We start from the raw sequence: 26,587 nt of genomic DNA, 5'->3' as shown, positions 1-26,587 counted from the left end.
ATTAGGGCCTGTTTCTTTCTTCTCTACAATTTCCAGTGCCCGGGATGGTAACTGGTTCAACCCTGGGATTAAGCAAATATTTACTGAGTAAAACCCTTTTTTTTTTTTTTTTGTAAAGATTTTTTATTTATTTATTTGACAGAGAGAGAGATCACAAGTAGGCAGAGAGGCAGGCAGAGAGAGAGAGAGGGAAGCAGGCTTCCCGCTGAGCAGAGAGCCCGATGCGGGACTCGATCCCAGGACCCTGAGATCATGACCCGAGCCGAAGGCAGCGGCTTAACCCACTGAGCCACCCAGGGGCCCCAGAGTAAAACCATTTCTAAGGCTTAGAATTATTTCCTTTATTTGCTTTTGCAATCTGAATTTTTTAAAAAATTTGAAAACCTCAAGTAGGGAAAACATGCTTTAATTTCATGAAATGGATTTAAGACGTTGCCACAGTGACATATTCTTTAAATTATTTCTTAAGATTTCTTTTGCAGCCAACTAAAAAAAATATTAATAGGTTTAACCTTGAAGTGACTGCCAAACAAACTATATTTTTTCTACTTAAATTAACATGCTGTTCAGAACACAGCAACTGGGGGGTATAGCTCAATGGTAGAGCATTTGACTGCAGAACACAGCAAGTATAGTTGAACAATAAATGACTTCAATGCAACAAATAAATGTATTTCTGAGAACAAAATTAGAAATTGTGCAAAAATTTTTTGGGAGACTGTTAGATGTAGTTTGGAAACAACTAGAAGAATAAAGGAGTAAGAGAACACCTTTTTTTCCTTTCTCTTTTTTAATGAAAACCATGCACAAAGTTTGACAACAATTTAGGAAAAGGCAAATTCCAGAGACTGAGGTAGTTTCCAGGGTTTTTTTTTTTTTTTTAATCTGTTATTTGGTCTACATATGCATATATTTTAAGATCAGTTCTGTTTGCTATTAAAATGTTAGTTCTAATAAATATGCTACTGGCTTATACAGTTGGTGTCTTTCTAATGAGAAATCCAGTACTCCTACACCCAGATTTTTCTCATGTTTATACATCACATATAGTATATAATACTCTATAAGAAGATAGAAAAACCCCACCTTACAGATGGTCAAAATTGTGGTTTTGCAATCAAATTACAATTGTGATTCCCTTATCTTAGGATATTTTTTAAAAAGTGACTGACAGGTATGAAAGTTTTCCACATATTTATTACATAGTCAGAGCTCTTTGTCCTTAGAATTTAATATCTGATGAGACAAAATTAAAATAGAAAAGTTTTCTCATGATCATGACATTTATTAAATCAATCTCAAGTATGTATACCCTGCTGAGCTTTGGTTTAAGGCTTTCACACATGCAAATCTACTTTCAAGGAATCCTCTTCAATGTGGATTTTATAATGATTAGTAAGAGATGACCTCTGGCTGAACAGTTTCCCACATGCATTACATTCATAGGGTTTCTCTCCAGTATGAATTCTCTGATGTGCAATAAGTGATGAGCTCTGTCTAAAAGTCTTCCCACACGTGTTACATTCGAAGGGTTTTTCTCCTGTGTGAATCCTCTGATGTTGAATAAGAGCTGCACTTTGGCCAAAAGAGATCCCACATTCCAGACACCGGTATGGTTTCTCTCCTGTGTGGATTCTCTGATGGTTGCTAAGGGATGAGTTACACCTGAATGTTTTCCCACACTCGTTGCATTTGTAGGGTCTTTCTCCGGTATGCATCCTCTGATGCTGAATGAGAGCTGAACTCTGTCGGAAGGCTTTCCCACACACTTTGCATTTACACGGTTTCTCTCCAGTGTGAATTCTTTCATGGATGATAAGCGTCGAGTGGGAACTTAAGGCTTTACCACACTCGTTACAATTATACAGTTTCTCACCGGTATGAATTATCCGGTGTCTGTTAAGTCTTGAAATAGAAGTAAAACCTTTTCCACATTCGTTACATCGATAGGGCTTTTCTCCAGTGTGAATTCTTTCGTGCTGGATAAGAGATGCACTCTGACTGAAGGCTCTCCCACATTCACTGCACTTAAAAGGTTTCTCTCCCGTGTGAATCCTCTGATGATAACGAAGGGATGAGCTCGACTTAAAGGTGTTGCCGCATTCATTACATAAATAGGACTTCTTTCTGAGGTGAATTCTCTGACATCCGGGAAGGGATGTGCTGGCTGCCTTCCTACCTGGATTGTATCTGTGGGGATTTTCTCGAGCATGGATTTTTTGATGTATAAAAAGGCCAGACCTTCTGCTGAAGGATTTACCACATTCTTTACATCGATAGGATTTCTCCACAGTGTGGATTCTTAGATGTTTGCAGAGGGATGCACTGTGGCTGAAAGCTTTCCCACATTCTTTACAGATGTAGGGTTTCTCTCCAGTATGAGTTCTTTGATGCTGAATAAGAGCCGAACTTTGGCTGAAAGCTTTCAAACATTCCTTACATTTAAATAATTTCTCTCCAGTGTGGTTTTTCTGGTGTTTACGAAGGGAAGAATTGTGAATGAAGGCTTTTTCACATATATTACATTTATACCGCTTTTCTGCTGTTTTGATTTTTGATTGGCTAAGTAAGTTTGAATTCTGCTTGAAGCTATTTCTTTGTATTTCATATTTTGAGGGTGTTTTTTCTCTAGCAACCCTCTGTTGCTTAACAAAGACTGATTTCAGGCTGAAATTTTGGCCAAAGTTGCTATTTTTATGGCTTCTTTTTACAGGGAGGATTTTTGTATGGGTGATTGAAATTATTTGTAAACGTTCATTTTTGTCCTTTTGTTTCTTTAATCTGTCTTCATATATGCAGGGTTTTTCTGATAGGAAACTCCAGGGTTCATCCCTTTTGAGTCTTTTCCTTCTTAGCCCCTGAAATGATGAATCTTGGGTTTGAGTTGACTTTGTAGTTTTAGGACTGCTCTTACATCCTGAAAAAAAAAAAATCACTAATGATTCACACAATTGGCTGAGACTTAATGTGTAGAAAGAATAAATACTAATGATATTTAAATAAGGGCTTGCTTTCTGGCTAAAAGATACTAGCAAGAGGAAAAAATAGGAAAGTAACACATATAAAACAATAATGGATGAAGGCAGAAGGACTAGGGTAACTAAAAGTATAAAGGAAGCTCATTTTAGGAAGGCAACCAGCAGAATGAATGGGAAGACAGGATTAGAAAAGTATGAATTAAGTACAGTCTGATATCCAAAGCCTATGACAGACTTTTACATTATTTATATGCCATTGTTCTCATTTATGTAATTGTTCCTAATGTTGAATGTCATTCCTCCTTTTTCTACATGCCAAACTCCTCTGTAGCCTTCAGATTCAGTTCCAATGTTAATTTCGCTGTGTACCCTTTCGTGAATCCAGCTCCAACAATCCATTGCCCTTATTATTACCACTTACTGTGGTATTTTACAAAGTAGGTACCTAAGGGGAAAAACTGTGAGTATATTTAGAGACAGAGAGAAAGCCTTCAAAAAAACTTAGCACCACTGATAGTAAAAACATTCAAGAAAATAAGAATTGATGGATACTTCCTCAATATGCTAAAATACATATAGTTTGGTCCTAAAACCAGTATCCTATTTAATGAAGAAAGACTAGAAGCATTTCTGCTATGATCAAGAACAAGGGGTGTCTAGCTGACTCAGTAGGTAGAGCATGTGACTTTTAATCTTGGGGTTGTGAGTTTGAGCCCCATGTTTGGTATAGAGATTACTTAAAAATAAAATCTTTAAAAAAAAAAAAAAAGAACAAGACAAGGATGCCCATTATTTTCACTTCTACTCAACATTCCTAGTAGATGTCTTAATCAATTCAGTTATGTAAGAAAAACCAATTAGATGAACAAGGATGAGTAAAGAGGAAATGAGGAAATAAACCTACCTCTATTTGCTGGTGTTATAATACCCTATCAACATAACTCCAGAAAATCAATGATAAAACTTGATCAGTGATGTAGCGGATATAAAATTAACATGCTGAAGTCAATAATCTTCATTGACACTACCAAAGAATTGGTGGAATGAATTTACAACAAATATTAAAAAAACTTATATGAGGAAAATTTTAAATAGCCCTGAATGATATTAAAGTATACCTAAACAAATGGAACAACCACTCCTATTCTTGGATAGAACCACTCAATGTTATAAAAATATAATGATATTTTAAATAAAGTATGTAAAGATATTTTAAGTCCTATATAGAGATAGGACTCAGCTTACATTTGAGGACAGATAATTCTTTGGTGTTGGGCTGCCCTGTGCATCAGCACCTACCCTTTCTACCACTCCCGCCCTTCCTCAAGCTGTGACAATCCAGTGTTTCAAATTGTGTGTGTGTGTGTGTGTGTGTGTGTGTGTGTATGCTTAAAGTTTCCATAATAAACTAAAAACTAAATCTTCTTCCACTTTTCTGTCATTCCTTGCATAAGAGTGAGTGGGTTAATCCTTTTCCTCTTAAAGATCATATCTAATAAGAGACTTGCAATTTTAAAAGGTTTCTGCACATGAATTTAAAAATATCAATATACAAAGGAAAAGATCTTTAAAAAAACACTTTCACTTAAAAAAATATACTTCCTAAGTAAAAAATCAGAATACTTACAGAATGATAAAACTTATGTTGAAATAGTAAATACCAAAGCTTTCGGGGTAACTGAAGACAATGGTAGATGGATAGTAAGCAAACTGTCAAACTTTACCAAATGATAAGAAATAACTTTATAACTGTGAGACTTCTTTTTTTGTTTATTAAAATTTTTATTTAAATTCTAGTTAACATATAGTGTAATATTGATTTCAGGAGTAGAATTTACATATAACACCCAGTGCTCATCATAACAAGTGCCCACCCATCACCCACTTCTAAGTGGTGATGGAAGGTTTTACCACGCTTATTACCAGCTAACGTGAGACTTCTATCCAAATCCTCCTCATCAACATTACTTGAGAAAGAAGAAAGAAAATGCCAAACCTTGTAAAATAAATGTGAGTCAAAAGAGTAATAAGTGGACATTAAGGAAGATGGCAGAGTAGGAAGCTCTAGGATTATGTTTCCCCACCTAAGACAACAAATGAACTGGCAGAATCTGGCTGCTCCAATGATTTTGAAACTGTGGAATCTAACTGAAGGCTGGCAGCTTCTAGGGCAAAGCCTGGTTGATAAATTGTAGGTAGTTCAGTCGCTAGCCGCTACCCATGCCCCAGCCCCCAGCCCCATGGCAGGCAGCTATACTGACAGTCCTTAGGTGGCTTGCAGAAGCTAGAGTGAAAAGAGCCTTGTTCTTCAATTACTGTAGATCTGAGTTCTGACTGAGGATTATTGCTTGGGGTCACGGAGGTACAGACACAAAGGCAACCTGCCATTGTTGCCCCACTGGCTGAAGCAACTGCCAGGGGATTTAAGGGTCAGAGCCTGTCTTCCCCCTACCCTCTCCCATTCACATTTTACCTTTTTCCCACATTGGGCAATCATATTTATAAGGACATCTAAAACTAACTGCATACATGGGAAATTTAGAAGGTCACCATACATGCCAAGGGAAAGGCAGAAGCTCAAAAAGACATGAGAATACCTTTGGTTTATATCTCAGGCCGGTCCGTGGCACAGAGACACCTGACAACAATAAAAAATTAGTTATATGTAAAAATACATGTATTCATATATACAACTATCATTTTTCCCTGTTGTAAAGTGATTTTACTGAATTGATTTGGACATACTGTAGGTCAGATAATATTTTCCAAAGATAACAATTATGGACTTTTAAACTTGACATAAGATTAGTAGCTTCAGCAGTATTAGTCATATTCCCCATCAACAACATGATAAAATAATTCAATTATGTAGAAATACAGAACTCTAGGACTAGCTGGAAACTTGGAAATCACTTAGCATAATATTTTCATTTCATGAGAAAACTAGACTCAAATATTAAGCAATTTACCCAAATTCAAATATCTTACAGTAATAAAGCTGGCCTGGAAGAGGCTTTACCAAATAACTAAAGTAGCCCTCTCTTTGTGAAAAGGAGGAAATATATGAGAAGGAAATCAGTCTGGGGAAGGGGAAGAAGCTAGTTCCCAGAGTTATGACATTATAAAATTCAAATGTCTAGTTGGCAATAAAAAATCAGAAGGCACACACACACAAAAAGATATGACTCATTCAGAGCAACAAAATAAACAGACAAAAGACATCTATGAGGAAGAAATAAAGGTGGATGTACTACACAAAAACTTTTTTAAATTTTTCTTAAGATTTTATTTGACAGAGAGAGGCAGCAAGAGAGGGAACACAAGCAGGGGGGTGGGAGAGGGAGAAGCAGGCTTCCTGCTGGGCAGGGAACTCAATGTGGGGCTCTATCCCAGGACCCTGGCATCATGACCTGAGCCGAAGGCAGATCCTTACTGACTGAGCCACCCAGGCACCCCACACGAAAACTTTTTTTTTTTTAATTTTTAATTTTTTCAGCGTAACAGTATTCATTATTTTTGCACCACACCCAGTGCTCCATGCAATCTGTGCCCTCTACAATACCCACCACCTGGATCCCCCAACCTCCCACCCCCGCCCCTTCAAAACCCTCAGATTGTTTTTCAGAGTCCATAGTCTCTCATGGTTCACCTTCCCTTCCAATTTCCCTCAACTCCCTCTCCTCTCCATCTCCCCCTTGTCCTCCATGCTATTTGTTATGCTCCACAAATCAGCCACACAAAAACTTTTAAACAACACTTTTCAAGATGCTCAGGAGAGCTAAAGAAAGATATGGGTAAAGCCCATGAAAATGATTTTTTCAAAAAATGAAATATCAATAAAGAGATAGAAAAATAGAAAACACAGAAAGAAACCAAAATGAAATTCTGGAGTTGAAAAGTGTAATAACTGAAAATTTCACTAGAGAAACTCAAAAATCAGATTTCAGCAGGCAGAAAAATCAGTGTACTTGAGGATAAGCCATATTAAAATTACTGAGTCTGAGAATGAACAACAAAAAATATTGAAGAAAGTGGAGAGATCCTAAGAGATCTGTGGGACACCATCAAGTGGACCAAAATAGCATTGTGGAAATCCTAAAAGGTAAGAGGAAAGAGGGGAGAAGGATCATTTGAAGACAATGGCTGAAAACTTCCCAAATTTGATGTAAGATATGAATCTACAAATTTATGAAGCATAATGAACTCCAAAAAGAATAAAGTCAAAGAGACCAACAATGAGACATATTATCACCAAACTATCAAAACCCAAAGCCAAAAAGAGAATATTGAAAGCAGCAAAAGAGAAACAAGACTTATAACATACAAAGGATCTTCATTAAGATTATCAGATTTCTCATCAGGAACTTTGGAAGCAAGAAAGTATTGGGTTGATATAGTCTGAGTGCTGAAAGAAAAAAAAAAACACCTCAAAAGGGAATTCTCCATCTGGTAAACCATCCTTCGAAAATGATAAAGAGGGGCGCCTGGGTGGCTCAGTTGGTTAAGCCTCTGCCTTCGGCTCAGGTCATGATCTCAGGGTCCTGGGATTGAGCCCCACATCGTGGTCTCTGCTCAGCAGGGAGACCACTTCCCCTCCACCCCCGCCTCTCTGTCTACTTGTGATCTCTGTCAAATAAATAAAGTATTTTTTTAAAAAAATCATTGGTCTGTGTTTTAAGTCACACAATGTATAATGATGCAGTCCGTGACAACAGTAACTGAAAGGGGATGAGGATGCAAGTATACAGAAGCAGAGATTTTATACATTATTGTACTTAAGGTGGTATAAATTCAAATCACAGTGTTATGAATTTTGGATGTTAAATATAATCCCAATGGTAACCAAAAAGAAAATACCTACATAATATATATAAAAGAAAATTGGAGGGGAATTAAAATGTTTATCAACTAAACACAAAAGGAAACAGTAATGCAGGAAATCAGGGACAAAGAGATATAAGGTATATAGAAAAAAAAGCCAAATGGCAGAAGTGAGTCCCTTATATCAGAAATTACTTCAAATATAAATACATTAACTTAATTATCCAGTCAAAATACAGATATTGGCAGAATGGGGGAAAAACCCATAATCTAACCAAATGCTGTCTATAAAAGACTGGCTTCTTTTCTTTTTTCTTTCTATTGAAGAATGATTAACATACAGTGTATCTAAGTTTCATATACAAAATAATGAGTTAGCAATTCTGTACATTACTCAGTGCTTATAAAATGGATATACTCTTGGGGGCTCCTGGGTGACTCAGTGGGTTAAGCCTCTGCCTCAGCTCATGTCATGATCTCAGGGTCCTGGGATTGAGCCCTGCATCCAGCTCTCTGCTCAGCGGGGAGCCTGCTTCCCTTCCTCTTTCTCTGCCTGCCTCTATGCCTACTTGTGATCTCTCACTCTGTGTCAAATAAATAAACAAAATCTTTAAAAAAAAGTAGGTGCACTCTTGATCCTCTTTATCTTTCACCCCTCTTCCCACCCACCTCAACTACCAGTTTGTTCTCTGTAATTCAGAGACTGTTTTTTGTTTGAATAAGAAATTCACTTTAGAGCCAAAGACACAAATAGGTTGCAAGTGAGATGACAGAAAGCTACTTCACGCAAATAGAAGCACCAAAAGAGAGCTGGACTGGCTTTACTAGTATCAGACAAAATAAACTTTAGGAAACAAGTTATAAGAGACAAAGAAGGATGATGTATAGTCATAAAAGGTTCAATTCAGCAAGAAGACATTAAAATTACAAACATTTACATACCTAATAACACATCCTCAAAACACATGAAGTAAAAATTTACAAAACTGAAGGGAGAAATAGTTCTACCATAATAGTTGGAGATTTCAATGCCCTACCTTCAATAAGGAATAAAACGACCAGACGAAAAGAAGTAGTAAAGGACTTGAATAACACAATAAACCGACTGGAGCTAATGGATACATACAGAACGTGCTATCCATCAAAAACGGAGACAAACCAAAAAACAGACAACTACAGAGAACAAACTGATGGTTACCAGGTAGGAGGTGGGGTGGGGGGAATGGGTGAAACAGTTGATGTTTAAAGATTAAAGAGTTTAAAGTTGATTAAAGAGTACACTTTCCAAGATGAACACAGAAATGGAGAGAAGTGTTGAACCATTATATTGTACACCTGAAACTATTATAACACTGTATGTGACCTATACTGGAATTTGAAAGGGAGGAAGGAAAAGAGAGAAACAAACAAACAAAAATGGGCAAAGGACTTAAAAAGACATTTGCCTATAGGAGATATATCAGTGGCCAATAAGCACATGAAAAGACCATTCAACATCATTAATCAGTAGGGAAATATAAATCAAAACCCACCAGATACCACTTTAAATCCATGAGTATGGCTATGGATAACAGAAACAAAAGAAACCAGAAAATAACAAATACTGGCAAGGATGTGGAGACTTTGAAACCCCGCTCCATTGCTGGTGAGAATGTAAACTAATGTGGCCACAATGGGAATAGTAGTTCCTCAGAAAGTTAAGTAGAGAATTACCAAGTGATCCAGCAGTTCCACTCCAATGTACCCAAAAGAACCAAAAGCAGGGACCCAAAGAGGTATTTGCACACCCACGTTCGGAGTAGCATTATTCACAAGATCCAGAAGATGGAAATCATCCAAATATCCAGACCAAAAGATAGACCATGTGTGGCACAGACATGTAATGGAATACTGTTCAGCCCTAAGACAATGGAATTCTGACAGATGTACAATGTAGATGAACCTTGAAGACACGATGTGGAATGAAATAAGCCTGCCACAAAATGACAAGTGTTCTAAGATTCCAATTCTTTTTTTTTTTTTTAAGATTTTACTTATTTATTTGACAGAGATCACAAGTAGGGAGAGAGGCAGGCAGAGAGAGGGGGGGGGGAAGCAGGCTCCCTGCTGAGCAGAGAGCCCAACATGGGGCTCGATCCCAGAATCCTGAGATCATGACCCAAGCCAAAGGCAGAGGCTTTAACCCACTGAGCCACCCAGGCACCCCTATAAGATTCCAATTCTATGAGGTTCCTAGGAGAGTCAAACACAGAGACAGAGAACAGCGATTAGCAGGGGCCTGGAGACAGGTGGGTGGAGAGTTAGTGTTTAGTGGGAAGAGAGTTTCAGGAAGGGATTAGAGAGGACTTCTGGCACCTGGATGGTGGGGATGGTTGCACGGCCTTGGGAATGAGCTGAATGCCACTAAATTGTACACTTAACAACAGTCAAAATGGCAAATTTTATGTTACTTGTGTTTTACCATAATAAAAAAATTATGAGGGGACAATAAGAAGTTTGGCAACACTAGATAAATTGGAACCTCCATGCCTGCATAGCAGGTGGGAAGGTGAAAGTACAGTTGCTCTGGAAAATTCTGTGGTGGGAGCTCCAAAGGGAAAGAGGGCTCTGTACCTTTTCCTCAAAGCATTTCTTTGAGAATATTTGCATTTCTAAATCCTTCCTCTGTGCTTTTGATATGAAATGTATATAAACCTGTGAACACTATAAGCCTCCGGGAACATAAACCTAAGGATGTTCTTGGTTGTTAAGCAGGCTCCACCGGGTGCAGAGCCCAATGTGGGGCTTGAACTCACAACCCAGAGGGCCAGACCTTGGCTGAGATCAAGAGTCAGATGGTTAATTGCTTAACCAACTAAGCCACCCAGGCCCCCACCAAGGATGTTTTTCTTAAGCTCCTGGGAGCCATCTCTTTGAAATGTAAACATCAAGAAGGAAGCCAGGAGAGGTTTTCTGAAGGGAAGTGAGGTGGCCTGATTTACCTTTTAATAGAGCATTCTTGCAGCTATGGGAACAGAGGTTGGTGGCAGGAGGGAGGTGCAGGGCCAGCAAGGGTACTGCTGGGGAGAGGGGGCAGGGGACAAGGACAAGACTGACCAAACACAGTAGAGGCACCTATGAGTACCTGCTCTCCGCTTTCACCTCCTCCGAGATTCATTCTTTAAACCCCCTGCCTGCTGGGCTGCTGGGCTGCTAAGGGCAGCATCTTTGTGCGAGTTAGAAAAAGAGGCCCCACCCTCTGTGTGGGGGCAGCCCCCAGGGACCCCTCTGCTGACCACGCGTCGGGGGTTCAGTCCCCCCACCAGGCTTCTTGCGCTGAGATGACAAAGAAGGAGAAAGTGACAGGCAAGGAAAGCACATTTTCACTGGAAGGTAACTGTTTACCCAGATCATACCTGCATTTTTAAATTTTAGATCTCAGGACTATTTCCACATTCAGGCTTAGAGCTAACTCACGATGTACCGGCTGGTTTAATCGCCTCATTACAAGTCTTCCGGCAAAGCGCTCCCCCCCCACCCCCCCCCCCCCCCCCCGCAGGTGTGCTCCCTTCTCAGCAAGAGACTCAGAGGAGAGGCACACCCCTCCTGCCAGAGCCTTCCACCTCTCACTTCAAACATTCCCCCCATGACCCTTTGTTTTTCTGTTTTTCCTATTTGCGAATAGTTTTGAAATGTTTTTTTAAAAGGCGGGCGGGGGGAGCACATTGGGAGGCCGCTAGAGGTGCCCTGAGCACGGGCTTTTCCGTCACCGGTTGCGGGAGGGGCAGGTTTCCGGCCTGGTCCAGAGTTAACCACCTGAGCTACTTCCAGAACACCCCGTCCTTCACCGGCGCTTAGGGTAAAGCCAGCTGCACTCCGGAGGGAAGCCATTCTGAGGCCGCATTAGTCCGGGCAGATGGAGACTCGCCAGGGGTTCTGGACGGACAGACAGACACACGCAGGCACTCCCGGGGTGACTGCCATCTCTGCAGGAGAGAAGGCGCATCCTGTCCAGGGATGTGCACTTACCGGTTGGCTGTGCTGTTCTTCCTCCCGGCTCCCACCCGTGGTCCACCCTCAGGGACATGTCCCCAATGCAGAGAAGGAGGCTGCTGAGGACTCCAGCCCCATTCCCCAGGGGCCCAGCGCCTCTCAGCACAGCTCCAGACTCCAGACTCTGGTCACACTTTTACTCCCCGGAACCCACCGATGACTCGCTTCACTCAGAGAGATGCGTTCCTGGATAGGAGGCTCCGGAGCCGCAGGGAAAGGGACGGAGCCTTCCTTCTCTTCCTCAGATCTTTCCTGCCAGACTCGGCCCAGACGCCGCCCTGCCGAGCCTCGGCTGATTCACGGACTCCTGCCTGCTCTGGGCACTTGATGGCGGCCTCTACCCGCTTCCCAGACCTTGTGTCTTTCTCTCAAACCAGAGTAAGATAGACAGACACACAGGTGGTTCCCACAGCAGAAACCTCAGAGTATGGTGGGAAGAAGGCTCCCTTGGCCTGGGGGCTTAGGGAGGGAGAGCGCCCGCCCTGCAGCTCCTGTGCGGGGCCCACAGAATGAGAGGCCATCACTGACGCATCTGGACCCGACAGTAGCGGGGAGCAGCCCTCACTTCCACGCCAACATGCCCCCCGCGGCCTGCAGGCTGCTCTCAGCAGTGTACGCCTGGGGCCCTGGTCAGACTACTTCCCAGTCCCCAGGCTCCCAGCCTGGCTCTCAGACACAGACCAGATCCTGTGTCCAGCCCCCCCCCCCCCCCCCCCCCCCCGCTGGTCCCCGCAGCGCTCTCCTGGCTCCCGGCAGCACCCACTGGCTTCCTTTCTCTGGAATCAGGTGGACCTTTCCTGTGGCTGGACCCCGGCTCCACATCCTCGGATCCCACCTCCCCCAGAAGCCTCTGCCCACACCGCCCCTTCTGCTGCGCATGCTCACACACTCTGCAGCCATCCTATGGGGTCATTAGACACCTGTGTGCGCTCAGTGCACCATCACCTGTCTCCCCACCCAACCGTGACCTCCAGCCAGCAGAACCTGCGTCTTTCTGTCCAGTGTCACATGGCCAGTGCCCAGCACAGAGCTCACACACTGTCCATTAGGGGACAGGAAAGTAGGGGATGGGGACTCAAACCTGGATGCTCCCGCACTCATCAGCTCTCTGTCCCCAGCTTCCCTGTCAGTTGCCTCTCCCGTTTTTCTCTTCTGATGACTTCTCAGGCTCAGCCAGAGTCTTCTTTCCTAACCCACCTTGTAAATGGTGAGGTTTCCTGGGATTCTGTCCTCTGCTCTGTGCCCTTGCCTGGTCAGCTCGAGGCATCAAATGCCACCTTTGTACCGAGGGCTCCCTGACCTGCCTTCAGAGCTCCCATAGACCTCGTACAGCTGTCCACCAGCATCTCTCCCCACGCATTCCACTCACTCCCCAGTGAGACCCACCCCACAGCAAACTCACCCTACACCCTTAACAAAGGGACCCCTCTCCTTCCCTCTGGACTCCAGTGCCCATGCCTTTGTCCTACCCTAGAAACATCTCACCTACCTTACTGCAAGTGTCTCCAGGAAGATTCCCCATCAGCTTTTCCCTCACTTTCAATCTATCCCCCACCATGCTTCAAAGTGACTATTCTTATTAAACTCAAATTACATAAGGATTTCATCAATCTATTCTCTTTGAAATGTTAAGATTACGTACAACCAAAGCCCTCTTTCATCCTGCCCCTTCTCGATCCCATTCCACGTGGAGCTCCTGGCACCAGCTCAGGTGTGTCCCCCCAGCCTTTCTGTTTGCACTTCCGCACACATTACACATGCACATACAGCCACGTCATCGCCTTTCAGCATCAACAGTGACACAGCAGTAGCTGCCCCCTGCACCACGCCAGCTGTCCACACCAGCTGCTCTTGTCTCCGACAGTGGCCCTCGATTCCAGAGCAGTGACTTGCTCCAACTTCTCCAGCCACGTCCGTACCAGAGGACATTTACACTGTTCCACATTTAAGCCAATTTTTCTAAAATACCCAGAACTCCAGTCTTCTGCTGAAAATCTTTCATTTCCATGGGACGGTCCCATGGCCGAGACTCTTGTCAAAGCCCAGTGTAATGTGGCTTTGCTAGCTTTCTGACCCCTTTCCTTCCTCGGCTCTTTCTCTCACATAACCCTGAGCTTCGGTCAGACTGATTCTCTGCCATTCCTTAAATACACTGTTTGCTGACTGAATCCGCGATGTGCAGACCTCCTCTGAAAACAGGGACGAATAAGAAGAGCTCCTGAGAGATTCATTTGGGAAGTGATTACCAGAGAGTAAGAGAAAGCTCGTGTCTGAGGCCTGAGTGTCCCCTCTCTGTCACTTCTCCAGGACAGAGGCCCCGGAGAAACCTTCCTAACCAACATCTCCGAGCCGCACCGTCCACTTATCGCAAGACTGCTGCCCGCGCCCATCCCCCACCACTTGGTCCTACCCACTCACCTAGAGAGGGGCCTCCAGGACTTTCTTTCTCTACCTTCCAGGGATCTTCTCCTTCCTGCAACAGGGAGATCACTCTTGGTTTGGAAAACAGGAGTCCTGCTCAGAAACAGGAAAAAATAAAAGAGAAATGTAAGACTTGGTTTTCTTTTGACTCAAAGATGCATCATGGATCTGAGTGGAAAACGCACGGGATGGTACAAAGAGCTCCGGTGGGGTGCTCCAGCCATGCCCCCGGGGGACGTGAGGGCGTGTCTGAGGGGAAAGGCAAGGGGCCTGTAGGGCGTGGCTGTGTGGGAAGTAGCTGCAGGTTAGAGACGCCGCCAGATACACAGGCAGCTCTAGAGTACCCACGGCTTGCCACAGAAGAGGAAATATGTTAGATTTGCAGACTAAATGTTTGTAAACAGGTACCCACACCAAGTGCCCTGTTTAAAATGAGAAAGCACGATCTGACTCCCTTTCAAAGATGGATTATACATATTTGTCAGGCTGGAAGGGAGAATTGGGAAAGGCTGGCGGCAGGGTAATGAAGACGGTTGAGCAATGCTTTCTGCCGTGAGCTGAGCAACAAATCACAGAAAATCACAGCAGGAAATGTTGCCTAACTATGAGGGAATTTCTAACATACAAGTATGTCAGCTGTCCCACGTGTGGGACAAATCCATGCCTATAGTGGGAAAGAAACTTTAAATATTTATTTAGAATGTGCACAACCCCAAGGCCAAATTCAGCTGAAAGTTCCTGATGCCCCACAGCTTTTATGCAGGGAAGCAGGTGCTGACTTATGCTACTGTCTGACTTTTTCATCTACAGGGAAAATTCCCATACCCAGTGAGACCAGGTTACTGTAGTTCTCCAGCATCACTTCCTGGTACACGTTTCTCTGAGAAGGACCCAGCTTCCTCCACTCATCCCGTGTAAAGAGCACAGCCACATCCTCGAAGGTCACCGACACCTGTAATGACAAGCCATCCCAGCTCACCCAGGACCTCTCATCACACAGGGTAAAGGTGGTGGCAGTTGGGGGGAGGATGGGCTGCCATGAAAGGCTTCTGATGTCATTCTGGTTTCTTAAGGTTTCAGGTTATTTCTTGCTCAATGAACCATTGGCCAGTGACAAATACATACTGAGCAGCATAAAGTCTTACCAGACCCTGTGTTAACCAGTATAAGGAGATGCAGGGAGGAATTAAGACTACTGGAGTGTTAATTAGAATAATCTTGCTGATGGGGATTTGATAATACATATTAAAATCTTTAAAATATGTTTATTCTTTAACTCACCAATTATAATATTTCTACTATAATGAGCAGTACACAAAAGTGCACATAGAGCATTTATCATGGTTTTAGTAATACAAAAAAATGAGAAACAAGCTAGGTCATCACGGATGATGAAGGGCAGGGTCACTAACAGAAGGCACTGAGTGCTCACTGAAGCTGGAGGACAGAAATAATGGAAACCGAAATCTCTCTCTTCTCCCGAATGCTCTACACAGGCCAGGTACAATCCCTAGAGCTTCCTATTGATCTTTCTTTTTTCTAATTCAGTTACCTATTAATCTTTAATATAATCTGTATCTAAAAGTCACAACAACCCTAAGAGAAGATATTATCACTGTCTCCATTTACATGACGGAAAACAGCCACGGAGAGGATAAATTTGCCTGAAGTCTCACAGCTAGTCAGTGGGAGACCTGGGATTCCAGTGCAGGGACATGTCCAAGTCTCCATTCTTAACTGCAAAAATGCCTCCCACAACCTATCGCATAGAGCTATTAAATAAATGAGATAATCCATACAATGTAATTATACCATGTACCAAAGCTTCAGATGTTAGCTATTGTCACATCAATATAAAATACTATGCAACCAGTGCAACTGATGGTTAGGTCAATATCTGTTAAAAAGATACCCATGATCATGTTAAATACAAATATTTATATTTGTTATATATCAGTGTATAGTTTGTACTCATTTCTGATAAAAATTATATATATATATATGAATGATGCTGAGAGATACACAACAAATGATTGACAGTGATTATCTCCAGATGGTGGGGTTAAGGGTGATTCTACTTTCTTTTGAATATATGAAAAAAATATATACAGATGACCCTTGAACAAGGAGGGGGTTAAGGGCCCTGACTTCATATGCAGTCGAAAATCTACATATAATTTTGGACTCCCCCAAAACGTAACTACTAATAGCCTACTGTGGACTGGAAGACTTCCCGATAAACAGTTGATAAACACATATTCTGCATGTTATATGTATTATATACTATTTTCTTACACTAAAATAAGCTAGAGAAAACGTTATTGAGAAAATCATAAGGGGCGCTTGGTAGCTCAGTTGGTTAAGTCTCTGACTCTTGATTTCCGCTCAGGTCATGCTCTCAGAGTCATGCTCTGTGCTCAGTACAGAATCCCCTTGAGATTCTATCTCTCTTCTCTGTCTCCACTCATCTACTTGCGCGATCTCTCTCTGAAACAATAAACCAAAAAAAAAGCATAAGAGAAATACATTTACAGTACTCTACTGTATTGATTGAAAAAAATCCATGGGTAACTGGACCTGCCCAGTTCAAACCTGTGTTGCTCAAGGGTCAACTCTACACACACACACACACACACACACACATCTATACATCTATGCACACATATGTGCATATTTTATTCTCTACAATGTTTACCATGATTATACAATATCTTTATGGCAAGAAAAACATTGGATTATTTACATATTAGGGAGGAATATGAGAAATAATTTTTGCTCTCAAAGAATTTACAGTCCAGCTGGCAGACAAAATAAACACATTGGATCAATGAAAGAAGAATGTGTACCTGGGCGGGACTATATACCATCTCCCAGATCTATCCTCATTTTAGAGATAAGGACCAGAATCTGGTCCAGGACAGTCAAGACCACAGGCCACCTACTTTACCAGCGGCAGAGGCAGGACAATAACTAAAGTCTTCTGTTAAGCCAGCACTTGGTACATTCTCTCTCTGGTCTTAAACGCCTGTTGCTGGGCTTTACCCGCAAGCCCATGCAGTAGGGCCACATGGGAGCAGGTGAGGTTAGGGAGAATGCCATATGCATTCACTCCCCTGCAGGGATGGAGAAGATTCTGGGCAAGAGAGCAAGGTCAGTCTGTGGGAACTAGAGGGGAAAGCTTTAGAAATATGCACCAGCCAGTCCCAGCCCAGGACCAACCACCACCGTGTTTCCTGGGCCCCAAATCAACACAACAGTGGAGAAGAGCTCTGGGAACACGGGGTTTGGGGCTGCCCTGGGATCCGAAAGAGGCACCAGGGGAATGGCTACGCAGTGATGAGCCTGGACCCAGAGGCCAGACACACTGGGGTTTGAATTCAGGTTACTGGATGTCTCTGAGCCTCAAGTTTGCTAGTGTGAAACATGGGGATGATCATTGCTGCGCCAGCGTGAGCATGAAAACAAAGGCCACGCCCTCAGGCAGACCCCCAACACTATGACTGTCAGATGCAGATGAGCAGTGAAAGGACAAGTGCCAGCAACACGGTCCAGCAGGTCCCATCTGTCGGCATGAGTGGTATCAGCACTTCAGTAACACCATCAGGCTCCCACAACCACCCCTTGTTGGACGTCTGCTAGTGCCCAGCCCTAATCCAAACACTTCCCATGCACTGACTTGCGTGACCCTCTCACCTGTCCCATGAGGTCGGCATGTTTGTTATTCCCATTGTCCAGGTGAGGAAACGGGCACATCTGTCCAGGGCCCACGTAACCAAGGAGATGGGTTCAAGCCTAGCAGTCTGGCTTCAAGCCCCGCTTCCTACCCACTGGAGACCCTGCCTCTCCACTCCTGATATCCTGTACACCCCTCCCTGCTCCCTCCTGGGGAGTCTTCTCTCTGCCCTTCGGAGTCCAGAGATCTCTCCAGCTGTGTCCCCTCCAACACAGCTATTCCTTGGTCAGGCACTGGCTCACCTGGACCGGGTCCCTCTCCTGTTTCCAACAAGGGAAGAATGAAAATAGCAGATCCAGAACAGTTTTCAGGAAGAGTACAGAAACAAGGCACGTGATCCACAAAGAGTGAGGAAAAAACAGACAATGATGGGTTGGAGAAGTCTAGAGAGGTTATCCTTAAAAAATACCAAGGATAGGGAGGGAGACCAGGGTGAGCCAAGGAAACAGGGCCAGAAAGGAACTGCCAAGTGTGTGTGTGTGTGTGTGTTCTGTCCCCACGTGGCATCTCACCTATCAAGATAGTAATCATACACTGAATTGAGATTAATGAATAAAAAGAAGTGTCTGGGGGCGCCTGGGTGGCTCAGTGGGTTAAAGCCTCTGCCTTCAGCTCAGGTCATGATCTCAGGGTCCTGGGATCAAACCCCTCATCGGGCTCTCTGCTTGGCGGGGAACCTGCTCCTCCCCCCCACCTGCCTCTCTGCCTACTTGTGATCTCTGTCAAATAAATAAATAAAATCTTTAAAAAAAAAAACGAAAAAGTAAAAAGAAGTGTCTGTTAGGAAAAAAAAAGAGAAACACTAGACATGGATTAGCAGGGAGGAGGCAAACATTCCCTACAGAATCCACCCTCCCCCTGGGTGGATCGACTCTTGAAGGAGGAAAGGGCTTGGGCTCCAGGTCCTTCAGAAGACTGCATGCAGCAAAGGACTTCAGTTTGAGAATTAAAATATATATAGATATAAAATATATAGAGATATAACAGGTATATATATATCTAGATATAGATATCTATATATCTAGATATATATATAGATATATATATACCTGTTATATCTATATCTGTATTTATATAGAGATAGAGATATAATAGATATCTATACATATATCTGTTTCTAAGACCAAAGATGTCAATGAACTCACATGAGACCTTGCTTCCCTCCATCCAATAGCCATATCTTCTTTCTGGGCTCTTCCCTGAGGGTGGGTGGAGTCTCCAGAAGGCAAATCTGAAAGAGGAAAAAGGGAGCCAGGACAGAGAAGCCCCTTCTGCTTTCCACCCCTGAGAATCACCAGCTCTGAAATCCTTCCACCACCTGAGAACTGAGGCCACGTGCCCTCCGAGAGGGAAGTCAGAAGGAGCTGGAGCTGGACAGGCCCAGAGACAAGGGCCAGCCCACAGTGGGCCGGGACCCAACTCTTCCCCCTGTGGCTCAGAGAAAAAAGACCTAGGACTCCAGCTTCAGTAGCAGCAACAACTCACTGAACCTGCCCCAGGGGCCAGGCACGGCTCACATCGTTCAGTCCCGCAGCATAGGTACTATTGTCCACGCCTATTTTATTACAGATCAGGAAACTGAGGGCAGAATGGGAGCCACTTGCCCCAGTGCACACAGCCAGTGAGGGTGCACCGGGATCCGTACCGCGCGCCTCCACAGCACCGGCTCTAACCTTACTGCCCGCAGGGGACAACTTTTCTCCACCTCAAGCTGCACCCGCCCCCAACTCCTCCCCCTTCTGTCAAGGAATCTCCTTCCAGGTTTTTAGAGAAAAGTGCTTGGGAAACGTATGACAGCAGTTTTCCGATGGCGGCCGGAGGAGCAGTCACAGAGACCAAAATCCTGGGTTCCAGTCCAAATTCTGCCGTGGGGGGAGGGGGGCGCCGGCAATTCACTACTATCGGAAAACACACCTCTGAGCCTGCAGCCCGGGAAGGCAGTGGCGCCGGGGAGGGGTGGAAACAGTTCCTCAGGTTCACTGACAGCCGGGAGCAAATCCAAACGCCGGCAGGGCCCGGCAGGTAGAGCGCCGGGCACGGGTCCGGAGGAAGTTGGGGGGTGACCGGGGCCTGGACAGGTGGGGACAAGTGCCCGACCTGCCGCGGTCAGGGGCACGTCCGCGGGACGGCTAGTGCGGTGGTGCCAGCCCTTGGCCCCCATTGCGTGCGCCTACAAAGGCCCCGCTCGCGCGCCCCCCGCCCCGGCGCGGGATCCTCCCAAGGCCGGGGTCCTCCCTCTGTCCCGCATTCCCCCGACCTTCCGCCGCTCACCTCCCCCAGGCCTCGGGGTTCCGGGGTCTGCGCCTCCCGGCCGTGCTCCGCAGGCGGAGGCTCCGGCACCGCCCGGATGGACAGCAGCCCGGGGTCGGGACCCCTTCTCCGGGTCTCTAACCTCACTGGGCTGAACTCAGGCCGGGGAGCCGTGGGCTGCAAAAGCCGGCTGTCCAGAGAGGCGGGGCAGGGGGCGAGTTAGGGACGGCCGCTAAAGCCCCTGGGGAATGTAGTCTAGGCGAGAACCTACGCATTCTGGGAAGTGTAGTTCTCCTCTCTGGTTTGCGTGGCTGGGAGGGGGAGCCTGTCACGTGCCGAGTTCCCGCTTCCGGGCTTGTGGTCCCACCGCTTGGGCGGCGAGGGCTCTGGCTTCGGACTCCTGTGAAGGAAACGATTCGCCGAGGGCCGTGTCTTGTAGCTGTACAACGGCACAATGACAGTAAGGCAATTAGACAATCGCCGAGAACAAACCTATTTCCCCTGCGGTCATTCAGCCAACGTGTTTCGAGCACATTCTTGTGGCAAGGGCTGCCATAAGTGGTTGGGAATCCTTGAACAAAACAAAGGTCGTTGCTTTCAAGTACTTTTTGGGCGGAGTTGGTAGGAAGCACACAGTAAGCCATGACGTAATTCTGTGACATTTTAGAAGATAAGCGTTATGGGGAGAAACAAAGGAAAGCAGGGTGGTGGCATCTGGGCCTGGTCAGAAGAGTGAGTGGGGTTCCCTGGCAGCAGCGGGTGTGGGGGGGGAGGGGCATTCCAGGGGCGGAGAAACCAATGGTTCTCTTTTCTTCCTAATGGGAGTGTGTCCCATTGGGGAAATTTTATAAATAGGGAAAAAACAAACAAACAACAACAACAACAACAACAACAAAAACGAAAGAAAAATGTACCCAGTGCCACCGCCCAAAAGTGGTTAACATTTTGGTGAACATTTGCTGCCGACCTGCTTTTAGCAAAATGGAATCTTGCAGATAGCAATTGTAACCTACTTTGGTTTTTTACCCCACATAGGAATGTACCTTGGACATTTGAATTTGCCAGTAAATAACTCTCCCCGAGGAATGTTTTGAATGGCTTCAGTGCCCTCCATTATGGCAAATTAAAATTTTTAAATGTATTTTGTAAGGGCCTGGTTAGCCAGAGGGAGTCACTTTGTGTTTATGCAGTGAACTTAGATTGACCCCACCCCTCCCAGAGGAACGTACTTGCAAAGCCTAGATACAAGGACCCGCCAGGCCTGGCGAAGACATCCAATCAGTGGGGCGCACATATATCCACTAGGGTAAATTGAAATTCAATTGGCCACGCGTGTGTTACCTAGCAGTTTTTCTGTGTATAGCAGACCTAGCATGACTGTGCAGTTTTCTCTGTGTATTGCAATCTCATTGGGCACCTGTGTATAGCCTAGCTAAAATACCTCTATAAAAGTTAGTCTGTGAGGCAGGGAGGGTTCGCCTCTTTGCAAGAGATGGCCCTGACCTGTCAGTTTGATTCTCGATGCTTGGTGCGAAATAAAGCTTTGCTTGACCTTTGCTTTTTATCAGTCTCGCTCCTTTGATTACGGACCCAACATATTTAACTAAAATAGTTAAATAAGCTGGTAGTTAAATATTTAAATAAGCTAATAGTTAAATAAGCTAAATAAATAAAATAGTTAAGTAGGCTTAATTTAATTAAAGCTTATTTAACTATATCTTTAAATTAAAGTTATTTAATGTGTATTATATATACTGTTATATCTGGTTAAATATATTTAGCTAAATTAAGCTTATTTAACGTTTCTTGTTATGTTATTTCCAAGTTTTTGCTCCATTAATATTCTTGTACCTACATCTTTGAAGATTATTTTCTTAGTTAAATTTCTTGAATTGAATGACTTTATCAAGGACTGGTGGCATTCTGAGCCCGTTGCCTATTTGCCTTCCTGGAAGCTTTTATAATTTTTATTTCCATAGCAGTTGGTGATAATATGTGCTATGTCTAACACCCATGCTTACTCTGGGGTTTTTGTTTTGTTTTTAATGCTTTTTCTTTAAGTTTTTATTTATTCAAGGGGGCAAGTTTTTTACATCTAATTTTGAGTACTTGTGAAATTAAATATGATCTCATATTTATTGAGCCATTTAGATATTTTCTGATATAAACTGCCTGTATATGTACTTTATTGAAATGTTCAAAATTTTGGTCATTTTTAAATATTGCATATGCATAATTTTTGTAAAGTGCTTTGTTGTTTACCTGATTGTGAAAATTATAAGAAATTTATGCACAGTATGTGGAATGGAGAAATAGTAATAAACACTGATTACATCTATTCATATATACTATTGTGTGTGCTTACACACAGTTGTGTGTATGAAACAAAAATAAGGTCATATTTTTCATACTTTTCAAAATGTGAAATACACAGAAAGGCAGTTAGAACTATAATCGAATAATAACATATCATTATAAAGAGAAAACCCCTGAAAATATCCACTCAAGTTGAGAAGTAGACCCCTTTTCATATTAATAGTAGATCTAGGTGATGGTTTATGGGTGTTGACTGTAAAATTCTTTCAGTTTTACTTTGTGTTTGAAATTTTTCATAATAAAATATTGGGAAAAACTCTGTATTAGGGGTTTTGAGCTAGAACAGATGACCACCATTCCTCCTACGCCATCCCTCTTACAACTAAAATCCCTGGGCATAAATAAACAAACATAAGAAGACTCTGAAATGTGAGGGGCGCCTGGGTGGCTCAGTGGGTTAAGCCTCAGCTCAGGTCTTGGTCTCAGGGTCCTGGGATCGAGCCCCACATCGGGCTCTCTGCTCAAAGGGGAGCCTGCTTCCCCCTCTCTCTCTGTCTGCCTCTCTGCCTAGTTGTGATCTCTCTGTCAAATAAATAAATAAAATCTTAAAAAAAAAAAAAAAGAAGACGACTCTGAAATGTGAAAAGAAGAAGGCAAACTTCGAGGAACTTCAGGACTGAGGAGCAACATGGTAGTAAATTCCCTTCTCCTTCTCACCTCCCGTATCTTTCAGCTAATGTGTTCTAGAAGCTTCCATGTGAGAACCTCCAACAGACACAGACCAAAAAAACTCTAAGCCTGTTCCCCTTAGTCAAAACCAGGAAAAGTGTGGCCAAACAGAAAACTTTTTTGGTAATTCCCACCTTCCTTCAATCAAATATCAGTGAAGAGACCACCCTCCTGCCCGGATCTCAACTATGGAAACCAGAGAAGTTGCATATTTTTCTCAAGTGCAATGAAAGGTACTATCAGCAATGAATTCTCTATCTAGTGAACGTATTCAGGAGTAAAAGGGAAATAAAGATGCTTTCAAAAGATAACTAAGGAAAAACTAAAATACTTCAGGTATAACTAAAAGAAATCCTCTAAACAAAGTTAATGATAACAACAAAGGCTTGAAACTATTGAAAGAAAAGAACATCAGAATGGGAAAAATAGGAATATTATACTATCCTACTTCTAAGTGTCTTACATCAGACATGATGGTTGAAACAAAAATAACACCATTTGATGTTCTCCATATATATAGTGGGAATATTTAAGACAATTATATTTTAAAGGTGGGGAAGAAAAGGGTCATAAATGGAAGTAGGGTTTCTGCACTCGGCTGACTGCTAGTTCATGTATGCATACTGTTCTATCTAGAGCAACTGCCAAAAAAACTATACAAAGTAATATACTCTAAAACATTACATAAATCAAGATGGAATTCTGAAAATGTTTGAGTAACCCATGAGAAGGCCAGAAAAGAGACAGAAAAGAACAAGAAGCAGGAAACAAACTGAACACAAACTAAAAATCCTTTGTCTCACATTAATCAAAGGTCTCGCTATAGGCTAAATACTGATTGTATTTCAAGATTTGTTGTTTTTGTTTTTCATTTTCAGATCAGAGTAATAATAATTTTTAAGAAAACATGCTGCTATAATAAGCCAGTCACAAAAGGATGAATAGTGTGTGACTCTACAGAAAGTAAAATGGTGATTGCTAAAATGGTGGTTGCGGGGGCGGGGGCAGGGGAAAGGGGAGTATAGCATTTTAGTTCTGCAAGATGGAGAGATGGAGATGGATTCTGGTTATGGTTGTACAACACTATGAATGACTTTAAGACCACTGAACTGTACACTTTAAACTGTACACTTAAAACTAAACTGTACACTTAAAACTAAACTGAACTGTACACTTAAAAATAGTTAAGAAGGTAAATTTTATGTTACTTATATTTTACCACAATAAAAAAAAATTTTGAAAAAGCATCATGCTGTTGAAAAAGCAACATTCTGTATACACTGTTCTACCCCTTCATGAGTTTTTTGAGGATTTACAGATGTGAATGTGGATTTGCTGTGAATATGTGAAGACTTCCCCAGGAGTGCATAGTTACTGGTAATTATTTTCTTTTAATTGAAGTGTAATTGATGTGTACAGCATAGTTATTCAACATTTATATAAGGAAATGATCATCATGATAAATGTATTCTGACTTCTTTCAGTTAACATAGTATTGTCTAAGTCCATCCATTTTGCCACAGATTTTTTTATGGCTGAGAAATATTCTACTATATATGCATACCACATTTTCTTTATCCATTCATCTATTGTTGGACACAGAAGTTGTTTCCATTTCTTCACTACTGTAAATAATATTGAAATGAACATAGGGGTACGTGTAACTTCTTGATTTAGTGGGGTTTTCTCCCTTTGGTTAAATACCCAGAAGTAGAATTGCTGGATTACCTGGTATTTACACTTTAAACTTCTTGACGAACCTCTGTACTGTTTTCCACAGTGGCCACACCAATTTACATTCCCACTAACAGAGCACAGGGTTCCCTTTTCTCCACATCCTCACCAACACTTTTATTTGACTTTTTTTTTAAGATTTTATTTATTTATTTGGCAGAGAGAGAGAGAGGGAAGCAGGCTCCCCACCAAGCAGAGAACCCGATGTGGGACTCAATCCCAGGACCCCGAGATCATGACCTGAGCCGAAGGCAGCGGCTCAATCCACTGAGCCACCCAGGTGCCCTATTTCTTGTCTTTTTTATAATAGCCATCTTGACAGGTTCGAGGTGATAAATCATTGTGATTTTGATTTGTACTTCCCTGATAATTAGTGATGGTGTGGATCTTTTCGTGTGTCTGTCGGCCATTTACATGTCTTCTTCAGAGATATATCTCTTCGGGTCCTTTGCCCATTTTTAAATTGGATTTTTTTTTTTTTATATTGCGTTGTGGGAGTTCTTTACATATTTGGGGTATTAATCCTTATTGATTATATTCCAGTATTGTCTCGCACTCAGTAGGTTGCCTTTTCATTTTGTTGATGGTTCCCTTCACTGTGCAAAACCTTTTTTATTTGATGTAGTCCCATTTGTTTACTTTTGCTTTTGTTGCCCTGCCTGAGGCAACAAATGCAAAAAAATACTGCTAAGACCAGATGTCCAAGATCTTACTGCCTTTGTTTCTTCTGGGAGTTTTCCACTTTCCAGTCTTAATTTAAATCTTTAATCCATTTTGAGTTTATATTTTATATATGGTGTAAGAAAGTATCATTCTTTTGCATGTAGTTGTTGAGTTTTCCCAGTACTATTAATTGAAGAGACTGTCTTTTCCCCATTGTATATTCTTGCCTCCTTTATTGAAGACTAATTGATCATATAAATGTGGGTTTATTTCTGGGGTCTCTGTTCCATTTACCTGTGTGTTTATGTTTTATCTATGTTTTTGCGCCAGTACCATACTGTTTGGATTACTATAGCTTTGTAGTATAATTGAAAATCAGGGAATGTGATGCCTCCAGGTCTGTTCTTCTCTCTCAAGATTACTTTGGCGGGGCGCCTGGGTGGCTCAGTGGGTTAAGCCGCTGCCTTCGGCTCAGGTCATGATCTCAGGGTCCTGGGATCGAGTCCCGCATCGGGTTCTCTGCTCGGCAGAGATCCTGCTTCCCTCTCTCTCTCTCTCTGCCTGCCTCTCCATCTGCTTGTGATCTCTCTCTGTCAAATAAATAAATAAAATCTTTAAAAAAAAAAAAAAAGATTACTTTGGCTATTTGAGGTTCCATACAAATTTTAGTATTATTTGTTCTACTTCTGTGAAAAATAAGGATTGAACTAAATCTGCTAATTGCCTGCATAGTATGAACATTTTAACCATATTATTCTAATCCATGAACACTGTATATCTTTCCATTTATTCATATCATCTCCAGTTTTTATCCACATTGTCTTATAGTCTTAGAGTACAGGTCTTTCACCTCATTGGCTAAATTTGTTCCTAGGTGTTTTATTCTTTTTGGTGTAATTATAAATGGGAT

General features: G+C 42.7%; 1 protein-coding gene and 1 long non-coding RNA gene across 4 annotated transcripts in view; one reads left to right on the top strand and one right to left on the bottom strand.

Moving 5' to 3' along the window:
* Positions 1 to 17,188, top strand: part of LOC125099855 (uncharacterized) — a 59,963-nt gene extending 42,775 nt beyond the window's left edge. Inside the window, exons 5-6 of the long non-coding RNA XR_007127378.1 lie at positions 15,063 to 15,253; positions 17,037 to 17,188. This is a non-coding gene — a long non-coding RNA (uncharacterized LOC125099855). The remainder of the gene's footprint in view (positions 1 to 15,062; positions 15,254 to 17,036) is intronic.
* On the bottom strand, positions 772 to 20,447 carry LOC125099850 (zinc finger protein 354B). Of its 3 annotated transcripts, none has more exons than XM_047729387.1 (5): positions 19,900 to 20,447; positions 19,131 to 19,216; positions 15,078 to 15,204; positions 14,250 to 14,345; positions 772 to 2,917 (listed from the first exon to the last, which is right to left on the bottom strand). In XM_047729387.1, exons 1-5 carry the CDS (start codon positions 20,144 to 20,146, stop codon positions 1,338 to 1,340), a joined length of 2,136 nt encoding a protein of 711 aa, XP_047585343.1. In that variant the 5' UTR covers positions 20,147 to 20,447; the 3' UTR covers positions 772 to 1,337. The 3 variants fall into 3 exon arrangements, with proteins under 3 accessions (XP_047585343.1, XP_047585345.1, XP_047585344.1); XM_047729389.1 differs by having other exon boundaries at positions 20,243 to 20,447; XM_047729388.1 differs by having other exon boundaries at positions 20,257 to 20,447.
* Between the last annotated feature and the right edge of the window lie 6,140 nt (positions 20,448 to 26,587).

This window comes from Lutra lutra, chromosome 5 (genome assembly GCF_902655055.1).
Source record: "Lutra lutra chromosome 5, mLutLut1.2, whole genome shotgun sequence".
Taxonomy (NCBI): domain Eukaryota; kingdom Metazoa; phylum Chordata; class Mammalia; order Carnivora; family Mustelidae; genus Lutra; species Lutra lutra.
Note: the sequence above shows the minus strand (reverse complement) of the source record. Positions and strands in the feature narration are given on the sequence as shown.